Source organism: Carcharodon carcharias, chromosome 5 (assembly GCF_017639515.1).
Source record: "Carcharodon carcharias isolate sCarCar2 chromosome 5, sCarCar2.pri, whole genome shotgun sequence".
Classification (NCBI taxonomy): Eukaryota; Metazoa; Chordata; class Chondrichthyes; order Lamniformes; family Lamnidae; genus Carcharodon; species Carcharodon carcharias.
The window spans coordinates 65,564,569-65,581,429 of NC_054471.1; the positions used below are offsets into that span (position 1 = coordinate 65,564,569).

At 44.5% G+C, this 16,861-nt stretch overlaps 1 protein-coding gene across 2 annotated transcripts in view; it reads left to right on the forward strand.

Moving 5' to 3' along the window:
• Window positions 1–16,861, forward strand: part of cfap206 (cilia and flagella associated protein 206) — a 43,473-nt gene that overhangs the window by 22,764 nt on the left and 3,848 nt on the right. For both annotated transcript variants that reach the window (XM_041188444.1, XM_041188445.1), the window contains exons 6-11: window positions 1,703–1,861; window positions 3,224–3,438; window positions 7,172–7,291; window positions 8,118–8,316; window positions 12,950–13,090; window positions 16,261–16,454. In XM_041188444.1, the coding sequence (XP_041044378.1) occupies window positions 1,703–1,861; window positions 3,224–3,438; window positions 7,172–7,291; window positions 8,118–8,316; window positions 12,950–13,090; window positions 16,261–16,454 (1,028 nt within the window). The remainder of the gene's footprint in view (window positions 1–1,702; window positions 1,862–3,223; window positions 3,439–7,171; window positions 7,292–8,117; window positions 8,317–12,949; window positions 13,091–16,260; window positions 16,455–16,861) is intronic.

Below are 16,861 nucleotides of genomic sequence, written 5' to 3' on the forward strand. Positions count from 1 at the left end.
AACCCCTTAATGTAATAAAATATACCTATTCCATAGAAGTGAAAACCAACGCTGAACCACGTGTTGAGAGAAGTGACTGGAAGCACGATCAAAGTAGTACGTTTTGAAGAAATGAGAAAATTAGCCAGGCATAAAGGTTTAGGGAGAGCTTTGCAAAGTCTGGATCAAGACAGATAAATGCAGAGGACAGATCGGTAGAAGGGAAGCCATGGTCAAAAGAATGGATTCTGTGCACGATGTAGAGGGCTGGAGGAGGTTGCAGCGGGAGAGGGAAGATGAGGCCTTTGCAACATTTTGGATGAAGCTAAGGATTTGATATTTATGCACTGAGGGATGGGGTGCCAATGGATGCAGATGATAAAATGCTCATACTTAGTGTGGGCTAGGAAGAACTTTAAATTGATTATTCATACAGTTGTGAAATTTGGCTGAATGATGAGGAAGATATTAGAGTAGTCAAACCTGGAGGCGATGAAATAACAGTGGAGGGATTTCAGCATCAGTGTGGGTGAGTTGGGGTTTGGGATCATTCAACATTGGATGTGAACAACTTTACATAGGTAGGACCCTGTGATCCTGGAGATGGCTGGGATTAGCTTTGAAGGTTCAATGAAGAGTGCAGGAGGGCATGCCAGAAGGAGCACTAGGCATACCTAAAAATGAGGTGTCAACTTGGCGAAGCTACAACACAGGTATACTTGCATGCCGAACAGCATAAGCAGCAAGTGATAGACAAAGCTAAGCGATCCCACAACCAACAGATCAGATCTATGCTCTGCAGTCCTGCCACACCCAGTCATGGATGGTGGTGGACAATTAAACAACTCACTGGAGTGGAAGGTTCCACAAATATCCCCATCCTCAGTGATGGGGGAGCCCAGCACAGCAGAGCAAAAGATAAGGCTGAAGCATTTGCTACAATCTTCAGCCAGAAGTGCCGAGTGGATGATCCATCTTGGCCTCCTCCGGAGGTCCCCAGCATCACAGGTACCAGCCTTCAACTAATTTAATTCACTCCACAGCTGAAACGGCTGAAGGCACTGGACAGTGAAAAGGCTATGTGCCCTGACAATATTCCAGCAATAGTACTGAAGACTTGTGCTCCAGAACTTGCCACACCCCTAGCCGAGCTGTTCCAGTATGGCTACAACACTGGCATCTTCCCAGCTATGTGGAAAATTGCCTAGGTATGTCCTGCACACAAAAAGCAGGACAAATCCAACCTGGCCAATTACCCCATCAGTCTACTCTCAATCATCAGTAATGTAATGGAAGGGATCATCGACAGTGCTATCAAGCGGCACTTGCTTAGCAATAACCTGCTCACTGACACCCAGTTTGGGTTCCGCCTAAGGGAGGTGGTGGAATAGTGGTATTGTCACTGGGCTAGAATTCCAGAGACCAATTGTAATGCTCTGAGGACCCGAGTCCAAATCCCACGAAATGGACTATTACTGGGCTTTGTTCTTCCAGAATTATAAAAATAGAATTTTTCAATAATTGACTGTATATTATATCTGGACAATATCTTCTCTTTTCCTGAGAAAAAATTCCGCTGTGAAATTATAAATATTTAAATTTAAGAGATTGCAGATTACCTGGGCAGAGGTACTGCTTATTTGCAAGATATCACATATACGTTTTTAACTATGACATGGTGCATTTTCCTTTTGCCTTTCCCTGTTTGTTCTCTTTCCTTTAGCTGCTCTGCAAAGCGTCTTTCCACAGTCAGAACTGGGTACCTTTCTTGCCCTCACGAAAAAGGACAAGGAGCGACAGTTGAATGAATTAAGCATGATTGTCACTGGCATTCGACTATTCAACAAGAACTGTAAGAAGGGTGGTGATGGCGTGGATGACTGTAAGTATTGCAGAAAAGATTTCAAAACACCTTGCGCACCTTATTTAGTGACTTAAGTGAAAAAAATCCTTTAAATTACACATTTTGAATATTAATGGATAAAAGCTTCATACAATTTCTGTGTGAAATTCATTTGTGTGTTACTGTAACGTAGCACAAAGGAAGATGGCTGCAGATATTGGAGGCCAATTATCTTAATCCCAGGACACCACTGCAGGAGTTACTCAGGAGACTGTCCTAGGCCCAACGATCTTCAGCTGCTTCATCATGACCTTCCCTCCATCATAACGTCAGAAGTGGGGATGATCGCTGATGTTTACACAGTGTTCAACACCATTCGCAACTCTTCAGATACTAACAGTTGCTTGGCAGTACAGAACTTGAACGTTGCTAAAAAGAGAGATATGTTGCCAAAGCTTTTTGTCATGAACTTATCAGGACAAATGAAAGAAAACCAAATTTCAACTGATCACAACAATTTATACAAGAGAAAAGGGTGCTGATCGGTCCAGGACCTTGGGGAGTCTATTGTTCCCCATTTGCTTTCCCCATGCTAATGCCTCAGTCAATCAGAGTTGACCTGCCAACCAATCAGTGCCCTGTTCTCTTGTAGAATAAATTGTTGTGACCATTTAAAAATTGGCATTCTTGCATTTGTCCTGATGTCCAAGATGAAAATCTTCAGCAACACGTCTCTCTTTTCAGCAATATTCAGAAACTGCAACTGTCTGTGTCCATATGCAGCGAGACTTGACAATATTCAGGCTTGGACTGATAATTGGCAAACAACATTCGTGCCACACAAGTGTCAGGCAATAACCATCTCCAACAAGACAGAATCAAGCCACCTCCCCTTGACATTTCAATGGCATTATCATCACTGAATCACCCCCCATCAACATCCTGGGGTAGTTTGCCATTGACCAGAAACTGAACTGGACCACTCACATAAATACTGTGGCTACAAGATTGGTCAGATCCTGGGAATCTTGCAGCAAGCAACTCCCCAAAACCTGTCCACCATCTTACAAGGCACAAGTCAGACGTGCTGGGCTCCCCCATCATTGAGGATGGGATGTTTGTGGAGCCTCCTCCTCCGGTTAGTTGTTTAATTGTCCAGTGCCACTCACGACCGGATGTGGCCAGACTGAAAAGCTTTGATCTAACCTGTTGGTTGCCTACAAGTGCAATGGTTCAACGTGTTGAGTGGCAAGTCATGAAGACTGTTGCATTTGTTTTAACTTCATCCTTGTTTACTTTGGATAGCCTGCAACTTACTTCCAAGTGGTTACTGTATTTTAAACGTTTCCTACGGTTATCTGACGTTGCTTCTATGTAATTGGAATATATTTGCAAACACAGTGCCTGCCATTCTAAATGAAGCTGTGCCAGCAACCAAACAAAATGTTGAGTCTGAGCTACAAGCCACTCAGCGGCTAATCTACCACTACACAGCAATTATTGAGAGGCTGGAGAAAAGTCGGAAACAATGCTATGAGGAAGATGGGTTGCATGATAAACTGAAGGAAGCTTTATACAATGTGAGGCAGCATGAGGTCTTCCTACGCATTATTGTGGTAGGAACATATCTTTAGTATTATTATACATTATTGCAATTGTAATTGAAGAAATATACTTTCTTTTCTCAGTTTTAAGTGAAAAGCAGGACAATTTTTTTTCTTTCTCTCTCCCTCTCTCTCTCTTTGTCTTTCTCTCTGTCTCCCTTTCTTTGCTTTGTCTTTTGGAAAAACTCCTGGGCTGGAAATTCTGGTCTGAGCCACAGCCTGGTAGTCTGTTATCTGCCTGCTGTTCCACTCCATCTCTTGGTTGCCATTTAACAGTGGGAGTGGGGAGGACAATTTCTTCTCCCACCTCCCCATCTCAAGGGACTGAGTTCATGTGAGATGTGCTCCTGGCTACCACAGGAATTGTGTTCATTCCATGCTTAAAAGGCTTCAACAGTTTTCTTGCCAGAAAAGCCCCATTCCTTCAGTTCCAGTTAGAGCTGAAGATCTTGCTGCAAAGTCTTTTCTTGAACCTGGAAAAGGCCTCGTTGGGGTTTGGGGGGTGATGGGAAGTTTCCAGGATCCTCCTGAGAGAGGTGTGGGCTGGTAAAGGCCTGGGGTACATAGGAACGGGAGTGGGCCCTTCAAGCCTGCTCCACCATTAAATAAGGCCATGGTTGATCTGATTGTGGTCTCAGCTCTACTTTCCTGTGTGCCCCCCATAACCCTTGACTCCCTTGCCTAACAAAAATCTATCTAACTCAGCCTTGAATAAATTCAAAGACCCAGCCTCTCCTATTTTCTGAGGAAGAGAATTCCACACACCGGTGACCCTTAGGAAGAAAAAAATTCTCCTCATCTCTGTCTTAAAAGGGAGACCTCTTACTTTTAAACTATATCCTCTAGTTTTAATCTCCCCCACAAGAGGAAACATCCTCTGGGTATCCACTCTATGAAATCCCGCCTGGATCTAATACGTTTCAAAAAGATCACCTCTCATTCTTCTAAACTCCAATGGGTATATTCCCAACCTGTTTAACCTTTTGTGGCAGACTCTCCTTCCCAGCTGAGAACTGTTGTGAATGCATAATTACATTTGACCCATGAAGACAGCCTGGTGTCAGGGCAGAGTACCGTGGGATTCCTGCTGTTGAGATGGACTAAAGGAAATGAAATCCATAATCTAAAATTCAAGTCAAAAACAAAATAAATTGTGAAACATTATGGGTCATAACTCCCAAGCTTCCCAGAGTTGTATTCAGGAGTGGGGAGAGGGAGGGGGAGGGGGGAGGTGGAAGGGGCGGAGAGGGAGGGTGTGGGGGGAAAGGGTGGGAGGAGAGGGAGGTGGGAGAGGGAGGTGGGGGGAGAGGGAGGAAGGAGGGGGGAGGGGGAGGGAGAAGTGGGGACAGGCGGAGGGGGAGAGGGAGGGTGGAGAGGGGTGGAAGAGGGGGAAGGGGAGAGGGAGGTGGGAGAGGGATGGGGAAGAGGGAGGAAGGGGGAGGGGGAAGAGGGAGGGGAGAAGAGGGAGGAGGGGAAAGAGGAAGGGGAGAAGAGGGAGGACGGGGGAAGACGGAGGAGTGGGGCGAGGAAGGGGGGAAGGGGGAGTTACCCCAAAGATGCGCTGGGGAATCCCCTTCACAAGTTCCCAGGTTCCAGGTAATGTTTGCACGGCAATTGCCCGGAACTATCAGCAAATGTGATTTAAGTGGCAAACTTTGGATGGTCCCGACTGGGTTACACCGTTAGTTACCCAGAAAATGTTAGAAAGATTAAAAGCACTTCTAACTTCTAGGTAACTATTGTATAGAGCCAGGGCACTCCCCCCTCATCCCTCACCCCTGGCTAATGTCCCTCACGGGATACCCCCCAGCTCCTGACATCCACCCCCCCCCCAGGAGTCTCCCCTTACCCCACAATCAATGCCCCTCCCCCCCACAGGACTACCCACACCCCCAAGGGATTACAACCCCTGACAGGAACTTCCCAACCCATGGGAATCCTCCACCCCCACAAGGAATCCCCCACCCCTCCCCATCCATCAGGCCTGATTCTCACTCTCACCCCCACCCCCACCCGCACCCATCCCCCCCACCCCCACCACTGAGGCCCGACCAGACCTCCAATGCTCAACCTCGCCCCCCCCCACCGCCTTTGACCGCCCTATCCCCGCTGATCTCCAACCACCACTGCCCTCTGATTCCCCCCAACCTCCAACCACCTCCAACTCCACCCCCCCCAAACCTCCAACCCCCTGACCTCCAACCACACCCTGATCTCTGACCCCCTCACCTTTGACCCCTCCAGCCCCCACTTCCAACTCCCTGACCTCTGGCGCCCACCAACCCCCCCAACCTCCAACCCTCCCGCCAATTCCAATTTCCCTTCCCACACTCTGATGTCCCCCTAACACCACCACCACCACCCAAATCCTATCTACTTACCAGAGACACTTACCTTAAAACTTCAATGGATTGTTAACTTACCTGGTTTACGGCAGCTAGTACCATAAAAAAGGAGTTGCAGACTCCTTCTCTTCGACAGAACTGCACTTCAGCTAGACCCCAGGGACACACTGCACTGCTTGGATCTCGCCTAGCCTGATTTGGAAGGTTGGGCCAGATAGGATCAAAAAATGTCAAGGGAAGAAATTGGGAACGCAGTGGCAATCTAACACTGATGGCCGCACTGAGGAAGTTCAAGCCCTATTATGTCCTTGCTCTGTTGTGCCTTCCACTACCTTTTCTTCATTTTTCCCATTCTCTTCTGAGAAACAGAAATGGCAGATTTTGCTTATTCTCTTGTTAAGGGCCATTTCTTTCCTGTAGAATTACGAGGATAGGGAAAGGTTTATTCTTTTCTTTCTCCTACAACTATTCTTAAACCTCGAATCTTTTACTTTTGTTCTTTTTAACAAAAGTCCCCACCCACTCCGGGCTAGCAGGTGATTAAAATTTCTGCATTTTCTTCCAAAATGTCCATCACTTGTGCCCAAGGCTCTTGTCATCCTCAGTCTTCTTCTGTATAATTCCATTGCCATTATGACTTTGACCAAAACCTGGCTCATAAGTAGTGAGTGACACCTTGCCTCTTACTGAAGCACCCCACCTGATTACATTTTCCACCATTTTCTGTGTCCAAATCATTGTAATTATGTTGTGGCCCTCATTACCAAATTACACTGTGCTTTCCCCTCTTTCAGGCTTCTAATCTAGTTCCATCCCTCACAAAGCAGCCACATTGGGCTACCATTTTGAGCATCTTTTAAAGAGATTCTCTGCTACACTTGTGGAAAGCTGTTTAGGATTGGTCAGCTATTTTATGTATGTCTGATCTTCTGCGAATATGGCAAAAATTTTGCTTGTTGCTCAAAACCAATGCTTCCTTTCACTTGAAACACTTCCACCTCTCCCTTTTTAGAGCCCTGTGACCTGCCCTTCAATACCAACTGCCCTACTGGATTTTCCACCCTCTGGATTAGCAAACTGTCTACAGGGCCCACATTTTGCATTATCATCAGCTTTCTAAATCAACATAACTAATGCTGGGTTATGAACATGGCCTGAGCACCATACCGAGCCTTTCCGGTGCTTGTCGGGCTCTGCCCCTCTGCCTGATATTCTGCCAAATACAAAGATTTTAACCACCCGCACCCAGTATATCCTCCCCCACCACTTTCCTCCTCCCCCCCAACCCCACTCACCTATATTCTAGCCTGCTGCTGGTTCAGTGTACATTTAGAAGTACAATTGGTTAGGGCTAGTGACAGGCCTTTATTAATTGTATGCAGTGTTTGTTTCCTTCACAGACTGAAATTGTCACATGTGCTAAACAGATAGAAATGTTGCAAAATCAATTAAATAAACGGATGTTGGATCTGAATGCTGTAGTCAAGTCAAAGTCAGCAGTGCCCACTGCACAAGTCTATGTAAGTTTGGCTTTTTTTAAGGTTTGTTCCTGCCACTTTAAGACTTGTAGAACTCTGGTACAAATGCACCTTGTTTTGCATTATGCTGTGTTTCTATTTTAATCAAAGGAATAAGAATCACTATGAATTTTTTTTTAATTGTTTGATTAACCGCTCTCATTTCTCACTCTTGGTCATGTGGTTTGGTGACAGGTATAGGAGAACATGAATGCCCAGTAGGTGCAAAATGGTAAACCTGGGCAAAAGCAGGACAATTACCTCGCTCATAATTTTAAAAGTCAAGTATTCACAATTCTGCCAAATTAGGAAATATCAAGATGAATTGCATGCAAAAGAAAAGTGTAGAGAAGAGGGAATCTGGGTAGTTCCCACCAAAAAGACTTTCGTTAGAAATGTTTTACATAAGCACACTCTCCTGCAAAGATCACCCACTTTGGCATTAGGGCCAAGAGTCTCAGTTGATTTTTTTTGGCTCTATGTAACCCAGTGGCATTCTACTTTAAAAATCTTCTTAAAACAAATAGGGTAATACCCCTACTAAAATAGCAGAAGAGGGGTTTATCAGATAGCAGGTGATGCTTTTCTTCATAATATTGACAGCTAGGTACTGGAAGCTTCCAAATTTGTATGAGGAGTGAATTTACCCATTCAACAGTTGGGAAAGTGATGGTGGGGGTGTTTAACTGTTTTTACATACAAAGACAATTTCATGCTTTTAGGTTATTAATAATGGCTGTAACTTTCTCAAACCGTCTTATATATTATATAATGAATTCTTCAACTTTATATTGAACCTAATGTAGATTTCTGTTTACCTATTATACAGCCTCATTTTATTGCTCTATCCAACCTATGGACCTCTTTCCAGGATGAGATGGTGCTGCTCAGTGTCTTCAGCAACTTAGTAACCAACCTAGATCCATATTTGGGAACTCACTCACAACTATTTCCAGATGGTGTCATTGGACCCTTACTGGAGGGAGTGGTTGTGCAAACAGATGAGCAGAGGTTAAGTGAAGTATCAGGTATGCCAGACAGGGATAGAAATGTCGTCACTCCAGTGAGTTTTAAATTTGAGCCTCCCAGCACAGTACTTTGCTTTTCGGGAAGGCATAGTTGAAATTTGGGCACAGGGGTCAGTAAGCCCACAGCTGGATTCCTCATTCATGGTTGTGGGACAGTGAACTTTCCTTTCCTGGCTGATTTGCCAGGGAATTGCTAATGAGAACCTATTGCAACATCTCAATTACAATAGCCTGCACTTGTCAACATTCAACATCAAGAAAATAATAAATTAGCCACATGCCCACAAAATAAAATTGACTCCCTCGAGGTTATTTTCTGGTGGACAACTGACAGGATCAGATTGGCGGCCTGTTTTACACTCAATCCCCTTCCTCTCTCTGTTGACTTTGATGAGAAGTACAATTGGCTAGAGTGTTACACAGCCAGCTGACCCAATCCTTTTGGTTTCCCACTGGGCAGGTTCGGTTAAATGGTTCTCTTATTGTACTCTGTGACTGTGGTATCCTGAAGGGAATACATCTAAGGTTAAATATATTGATGTTATTCATTTTGCTTTGGGACTAAAAGCAAAATTTGCCCTTGGTCACATTGTATACTCCACCTTCATCAATGACTTAGTGGATGCCACAAAAAGCAATTGTGTTCCCTTTTCCAGTGGCAGCAAAGTGCTATCTCAAATGCTGAAATGACAGAACCCATAACTGTATTTCTACTCCTTGCTTTCATGTAATTTTCCAACTTATACCTGACAGGAAGATATCCTAAACCAGTCTGAAAGGCTGAGGATAGGGGTTGGGGCTTGGACAGTGAGCAGAGTGAAGATGATCAGAGGTTTGGTCAGAGTGACGTTTGAGGCTATGTTTTTAAGCACCCTATAAAGTTATTATTAGTGTAAATATTGTACAAGTGCTCACTACCAGTAGGGAGCTCGTTAGCAACTACATTTAATCAGGATGTCATGGATGGATAAATCTTGGGGAGCATGGCCACAATTTTCAGCAAAGCTGCCCACTGGGTTTGTAATTTTGCAAATTGTTCCTGAGAAGTTAATGTATAGGATTATGTTGAGGTGGCATTAAATACAGAATTTGTGGTCATCTTCCATAATTGACCAAACCATCATTTAAAATTTACCTGATGATGTAAGGCATCATCAGCATTGGTATAGAAATTATTCTTTCCTCTCAAGCGTTAAGTTCCAGTCTGTGCTGAGTTAGTTGATCTAAGCCAGGGCACTGCAAGATGGTTGCTGCTATTGAGCTTGATCCTTCCCATTTCTGATTGTTGACCATTAGCATTTTCTGGATAACGTTTGCATGTCAATATTGGTGAGGATAAGTTCAGGGTTTGTTGTGAAAATCCCACCACAATCAATTAGGCTGCCAAATCTCACTCTCTGGCTTCACAAATGAAGAAAAGCTACTGACATATCAGAAAACACCAGGTATCATTAGAATCATATCTCATTGATTAGTGTGGAGAATTGGTTTGCAAATCAAAAGCCACTATAAGCTTAGCTTCCTTCACTTCTCCATCTCACCCCCAAGCTTGGGAATAGCTGTGCCTCCAGTCACAGAATCACAGAATCTTTACAATGCAGAGGAAGGCCATTTGGGCCATCGAGTCTGCACTGGCTCTCTGAAGGAACATTCTACCTAATCCCATTCCCTTGCCTTATCTCCGTAACCTTGCATATTCTTTGTTTTCAAATAGCAATCCAATTCCCTTTTGAATACCTCGATCAAACCTGCCTCCACCACCCTTTCAGGAGTTCGTTCCAGACTCCAACCACCATCTGGATGAAAACATTTTTCCTCACATCACTTCTAATCCTTTTGCCCATTATTTTGAATCTGTGCCCTCTAGTTCTTGATGTTCTTTTGAGTAGGAACAGTTTCTCATTATTTACCCTGTCTATAACCCTCAGGATCTTGAATGCCCCCATCAAGTCTTATCTCAGCCGTTTTTTCTCCAAGAAAAACAGTCCCAACCTCTCCAATCTATCCTCATAGCTACAGTTCTTCAACCCTGGAATCATTCTTGTGAATCTCCTCTGTACTCTCTCCAATGTCTTCACATCCTTCCTCATGTATGGAGCCCAGAATTGGACACAGTACTCCAGATGAGGCCTAACTATTATCCTGCATGAGTTTAACATGACCTCCTAACTCTTGTACACAAGGCCCCTTTTAATAAAACCTAGGACACTATGTGCTTTATTAACTTCTCTCTCAACATGCCCCACCACCTTCAATGACCTATGTATGTTTACACCACATAAATGCTTGTATTTCCTCTCTCAGGCCTGAGGAGATTTCTGCCTTCTTATGCTCCAGATTTTGTCACTCAATGTTCTCAGAAGCTGAGAAACTAACTCAATGTCACTCACACTTCAATTTGAAGCTTGTAATCCTCTCAGCAGAATCGTCCCAGATTTGATCTAATTGCAGTAGTAGGCGGGAAAAAGGACGTTTTACCCATTGGCAGCAATTGGTGGCTTTTCAAGCCATCTCATTTGCTTCCCGCCTCAGTAATTATGCAGCCAAAGGAAACACACCGTCTCGCTGGTGAGCGGCCTCTGAATCGCCTGCCACGCCGTCACCTCACTCTGGGCGCCATATCTAAATTGTAGTCGCGCACACAGTTCTCAATGCTTTCAGCCTAGGACTGCTCCAGTGAAGACATGGCCCTGAAAGTCAGGAAGAGTTCAGTGACCCGTCACTGGAATGCCTTTCGGAGGCCCGCTGTGATGTCCTCCACTTCCAATCTGGCCGGAGAGGTCCAGCAATCTCACCACTCCAGCTTGGGATGCGATTGCAGTGGTGGTCAGTGCCAATACTGCACAGAAGAGGTTGGCCTTCCAATGGTCACCCAGTGCAAAAAGAAGATGAATGATCTTACCTGTGCAGCCAGGGTAAGGCAACCATCTCATCACTCTAAACTCTCACACTCACAAGGCCATCACACATTCACTGACATCTCACTCACTGCCAGCTCAAGGGACATCACCACTCACTCTCACACACACACCCTCATATCTCCACCTGGCCTCATCTCCTCTGCAGACTGTTTCCTCAGCCCTCATCGTCTTGAGGCCACTTGCACAGATCAACATGTGCCCCCACACACACCCTGGGTTACCACCCTTCCCCAGTACAGCCCTCAGCCTGCAGCATCTTCCCTTGCCTGAGGCCTCTTCTCCCCCTTCCCCAAATAAGCCCAGCACTGCAGATGTTGAAAAGCTACCCCCGTCTTAAGGCTGGTCTGGTAGGTAGAGACCTGCCCGTGAGCCCCCGTAAAAGTGATGTGGTGCTGCCTGTGAAGCCAGGCACTGATGACTGCGAGTGCTGCCCGAAGCAAGGTAGGCAAACAAACCTCAAAGCCCCGAGCAAAATGTAGCCGCCAGGTGCACATCCTCATGCCAATGTGCCCGGGTGATCCAGCATGAGGTGATGATTCCAGCAGACAGGACTTATAATGATATGCAGATAAATGACAAAGAAGTTCCTGATGTCCGGCGATGGGAAGTGCGGCCCACCATTGACGGGTAGAGCGGAGGATTGCAAACTGGTTACACGACCGCATGAAACCAATTTTTGGCCTTCCTGCCATATTGTCCGCTCAAGCCCGCCATGATGCCCGACGCCAATGGGCGTGGAAAATTCCACCCCTAGTCTCAGCAGGTCATGCTTGGTTTAGCTGGCAGTACCCATACAAATGTTGGCAGAATATAGATATTAGTCTGTGATGCCAACGCAACTAAAGCAGAAGAACTATGCTCAACTGTTGTATTCCCTGCCCAGCTGCTCCACTCCTAAGTCCATGTCCCAGATGATCCAAAAGCAACATGGGGGGAAGTCATTTGGTAGATAACCAAAATATTGAGGTTAGGTTTTATTGTTCCTGCATCTGAGAGCATTAGATTGCCTAGGCACTTTGCATAAAAGAAAATTATATGGAGAGAATCATATGCCCATAAGCCAATCTTCCTGATTTTCTGTCTATTAGTGAATGGAAAATTGAGCAGGTTCCTTTAAAGGCATACAATCCTTTCTATCTGATTTTCCTTTATGCTTTTTGCTCAGGTAACCCTCTATGTCCAGGAGGAAGAATATAAAAATCAGTAAAATAAAAGCAGCTGCTGGAAATCTAGACTAAAATCAGAAAATGCTGGAAAAACTCAGCAAGTCTGGCAGCATCTGTGGAGAGAGAAACAGAGTTAATGTTTCGGGTAAATGGGAGAATGGGAATTTTCTTGGTTGTTCTGCCATTCCACTCAATCTGCAAGCTCTTAAAGGGCCAGCACCGATGGGCACCAATGGACATGGTCACAAGATGTACACATGATTAAGAGATGTTAAGTGGATAAAAACTTTTTGTTTTGCTACTATGATTGGCTGTGGTTGATTGACATTTTTATGAAGTTTTTCTGAGCAGATTTTTTCACAGTAGGCTTGTCAAAGCCTCTTTGCTTATGTTGTATGTTTCAGGCGCATTCAGAGCTCTGAAGAAGAGTCATGCGAACTCAATAGGGAAATCAGTCCCGTTATCTTAATGTAAATAAGGCAATTACGTAACAAGCAGTGATGTGGGATTAGTCTGAAAAACACCTTGTATTGTTTCTCTGCTCAGAGCAAAGAATTATTCCATCAGACTTCAAGAATCGGGAGTGGATCTTTCCAGAAGACATTCTAACGTATCGTCAACCGACTATACAGTATCGAGGATTTTGTGCCTATGCATTTGGTGCAAGATATGGTCTCCTTCTGAGAGGTATACAACATGTACTTTTTAGTTGAAATAATTTTCTTAATTCGTGAAAAGCCTTTGCTTGATCTGCACACTATCGTGTTCTGACAAGGAAACTAGGCAACAAGTGGTTCGTCCCTGCCAAGTTCTATGAAGTGACTGCTAGGTCATGCACATTAACTGGTTATTAATAGCTCTCCTACGGTAATAGTAACCCCAACAACTGACATTTATACAGCATCTTTAACACAGTAAAACGTCCCGGGGCACTTCACAGGAGTATTATCAGACAAGATTTGACATCAATGAGATATTAGGGCAGGTGACCAAAAGCTTGATTAAAAGGTAGCTTCAAAGTGTATCTTATAGGAGAAATGAGAGAGATGAGGGAAGTCCACAGTTTAAGGGCTTGGTGCTGAAAACACAACTGCCAATGATGGGGTAAAGGGAAATAACTCTCCAGGTTGCCAGTCTCTTGAGGAAAACGTGAACTTTATATGGTACTGTCCCATATGAGGTGCCTGAGATTAGAACTCTGCAATGTTGGATGCAAATTTAGGTCCCACCACTCCATGGTGCTATAGTACATTGTATCACTATGCTACCAGATGTCACCATTTTAGCTTATTTTAACTTCACTGATCTTTATGGCTAGGCCTTAGGAACCAAAAGACTTGGCTGAGTATATAGCTCTTTCCCATTAGCTTGTTCTAAGCAATAACAATTAAATCATCTATTTAGCTTAAAAAGGGGGAGTACTTTCCACTTTGCCAAATGATCAGGAAGATGAAAGCATGCACCTATCGGTAACCCCTCGGGGGGAATATTATAGCTCCTGCAGCAAGCGCATTTTCGGTGTTGGGGGGTCACGTAAAATAGGTTGGGTGGGTAGCCCACCGCTATCTGCCCACCCCGACCCAGTCTCCAAAATATGGTGGGTTAGGGGGAACCATTAGCCTCCCATCCTTAGACCTATTGAGTGCCTTATCCGCCCAATTAAAAGCCTCAGTTTGCCTCTGCAGAGGAAGCCACTGCCACTGCTGGTCAGTGGAAGGTGGGCAAGAGTGGGAAGGCTGTTTTTTTCACCAAATTTGGCAAAAGGGCAGGAAGGAAGGGGGTGCCTCCTGCATGGGGTGCCCTAGGCACATCAGGGACATCCCTCACCCCAAGATCGTACCCCCCCATTTTGTGCCTCTCCGCCTGGCCTCCAAAACCTACCCCACTCACCCCCCCCCCCCCACCCCTCCATTTCTAGGGTGCCCGTTCCCTCCCTGCCCAAGAAACAAGGGAGTCACATTGTCCAGTGTCCATGACACTTCTTCATGGGCCTCTTTGCAGGCCCAGCAGCAGCCACGACCCTCCTCCGGCGCTCTCCTCTTCCAACTGAGGGGCGGAAGTCTGACCCTCAGCTTGTTAAGACCACACGCAATGTATTATGGCTGTGGGGTGGCCTTTTTAAAAGTCGGTCAGTTTGTGACTGAATTTTCTTCCTGGTTGGTGGTGGGGTGGGGGGGTGGGGGGGACATTTGGCAATGAGCAGTACATCTCTATTCCTCCCCCCTCACCATCCGAAAAAGGTTCAGCTCCCTGTTTCGGGGTTTCTGCACTTGCAACATGTTGAATGCAATACATAGGGTAGTTTGAACTAAGTCATTATTGTTACATGTTCTGTGATGGGAGAGCACTATTAGACAAAAAAAATGTTCCTGGTGCAGGCATTGGTATCCCAGTAAACTAAACGCAGTGCCCTTTCATTTCAATATTTTTCAGTTGGTCCTAGTGTGTGCTGTCCACATGGACTCTGGGCCATCCTGGGTGTTGGTAGCAATTGGCTGACTACCTTTACAGAGCCAACATTTTCTTTTTTTTATCTATCAGACATACAGTCCTCATGGGAGAATTGGAATTTTCTTGGTTGTTCTGTCCTTCCACTCGATCTGCAAGCTCTTAAAGGGCCACAACTGATGGGCACCAACAGACATGATTAAGAGATGTTAAGTGGATAAAAACTTTTTGTTATTGCTACTATGAATGGTTTATCAAAACCTCTTTGTTTCTGACTATTTCAAAGACTTGGCAAGTCTAGCAAAGACTTGCCAATGGCTCACTGGTTCTGTGCATAGTGTTATAGGTGAGCAGTATAGAGAATGCATGGGGGCATGGAAGGGGCCTGGGGCATGTGAATGGACATGGGAGATATGGGGGGGTGCATGGAGAAGGCATGGGGGCATGGATGGGGCATGAGGTGTGGGTGAGGAGTACGGGCTTGAGAGCCTGACAGTCTTGATTAGAACTGGGTCAAAGTCTCAGTAAATGGAGGCGGGACTTCAAGGGTCCCAGCCTCAACATCCGCCAGCCTCAGGCCTGCCTCCAGTGGCAGCTGACCCAACTCCTTCCTGCTGTCCCCACCGCCCCAGAACAAAACTTTCCTGATTCACGCCTCCCGTCTCCTTCATGAAAATCTGCGCCATAGTATATGACCAACAACTTGACCCTTCATCATAAATTTTGTATCTTTAGTCAGGAATAACATTAAAATTTAGTTTAGAATTTTCCCCGTCTTATTTGTTAAAAAAGGAAAAATATCTGTACTTCATATCCATTATTCCTTGTCTTAGGCTGATTACAAACAAAAAGTAACACGCCAAATGACCAGCTGTGGGATGAGATCCCCATTTCCTTCTACTTTCAATACTTTCCTTTTTGAATTAACTGTGGTTAATTTGATTTAGCATTTCCATAGAATCCAGTTAGTCTTTCCCCATATACCTGCTATTTTTTTCTCTTTCAAGTATTTATTCAATTCCTATTTTAAAGCTACTATTGAAGTTGTTTCCACCAACCTATGAGGCAGCATATTCCAAATCCTAACCACTTGTTGCATAAAATGAAGTTTTCCCTCATGTTGCTTCTAGTTCTTTTGTCAATCGCTTTAAAGTTGTGCCCTGTGCTTATCGACCCGTCAACCGTTGGAAACAGTTTCTCTTTATTTACTCTCTTTTGCCATGACTCACTCAAGGAAATAATGTGGACTTTTAGTCATTTCAGAGGTAAACACACAAAGGGTCGTTGTAGACTAAAAAGAAAGTATCACATCTAAACTGATATTGTCATGTTATATAAGTAGCAGAATAATTGGGTATAAAATATTTTACAAGAGTGTCATAAAATAATCTGTTCTCTATTTTTTTCAGGAAACCCAAATATTGGAATTCTTAAATATCAGGAAAAGTATTACATATTCTCCTCAAAAGAGGCTGCTAGTGCTTTCGCTCAAAAGCCTGATTGTTACATTTCTATGGCAGCAGACCAAGCTAAGCACTCTGCAGAACTCATTCAGCTCCTGGAGCTCCATCAGCAGTTTTCCACAATCACTACCTATACACAGGTATAGTGACTTTAGATAAAACTTCTCAAAGAAAAGTGGCTACAAACCATGTTGTTTGCACTTCTCCACGCAGTTCCAGTGGGATTGCGATTCCAACCTCCAATATTCAGTCCAATAAACAGAAAATACCCATAATTTGCAGCATTGAGCCCAAGAATAATGATGAAAACACCAAAAATACTGAGATTCCAGTAAAATAAGCAGATTTTTGAGGGAGTTAAATGTATATTTTGACTCCATTCCCACTTCAAAATCTTCAGATAAGAGGGAATTTTCCCTTAAAACACTTTTGTTTTCTGGCCAGACGTTTTTCTGCATCTTTATTAACAATATTTCGAATATCCAGTGTTTTGGGACAAGGTACTGATGATGATCATATGCACAAAGTAGCTAAGTGGAATAATTGA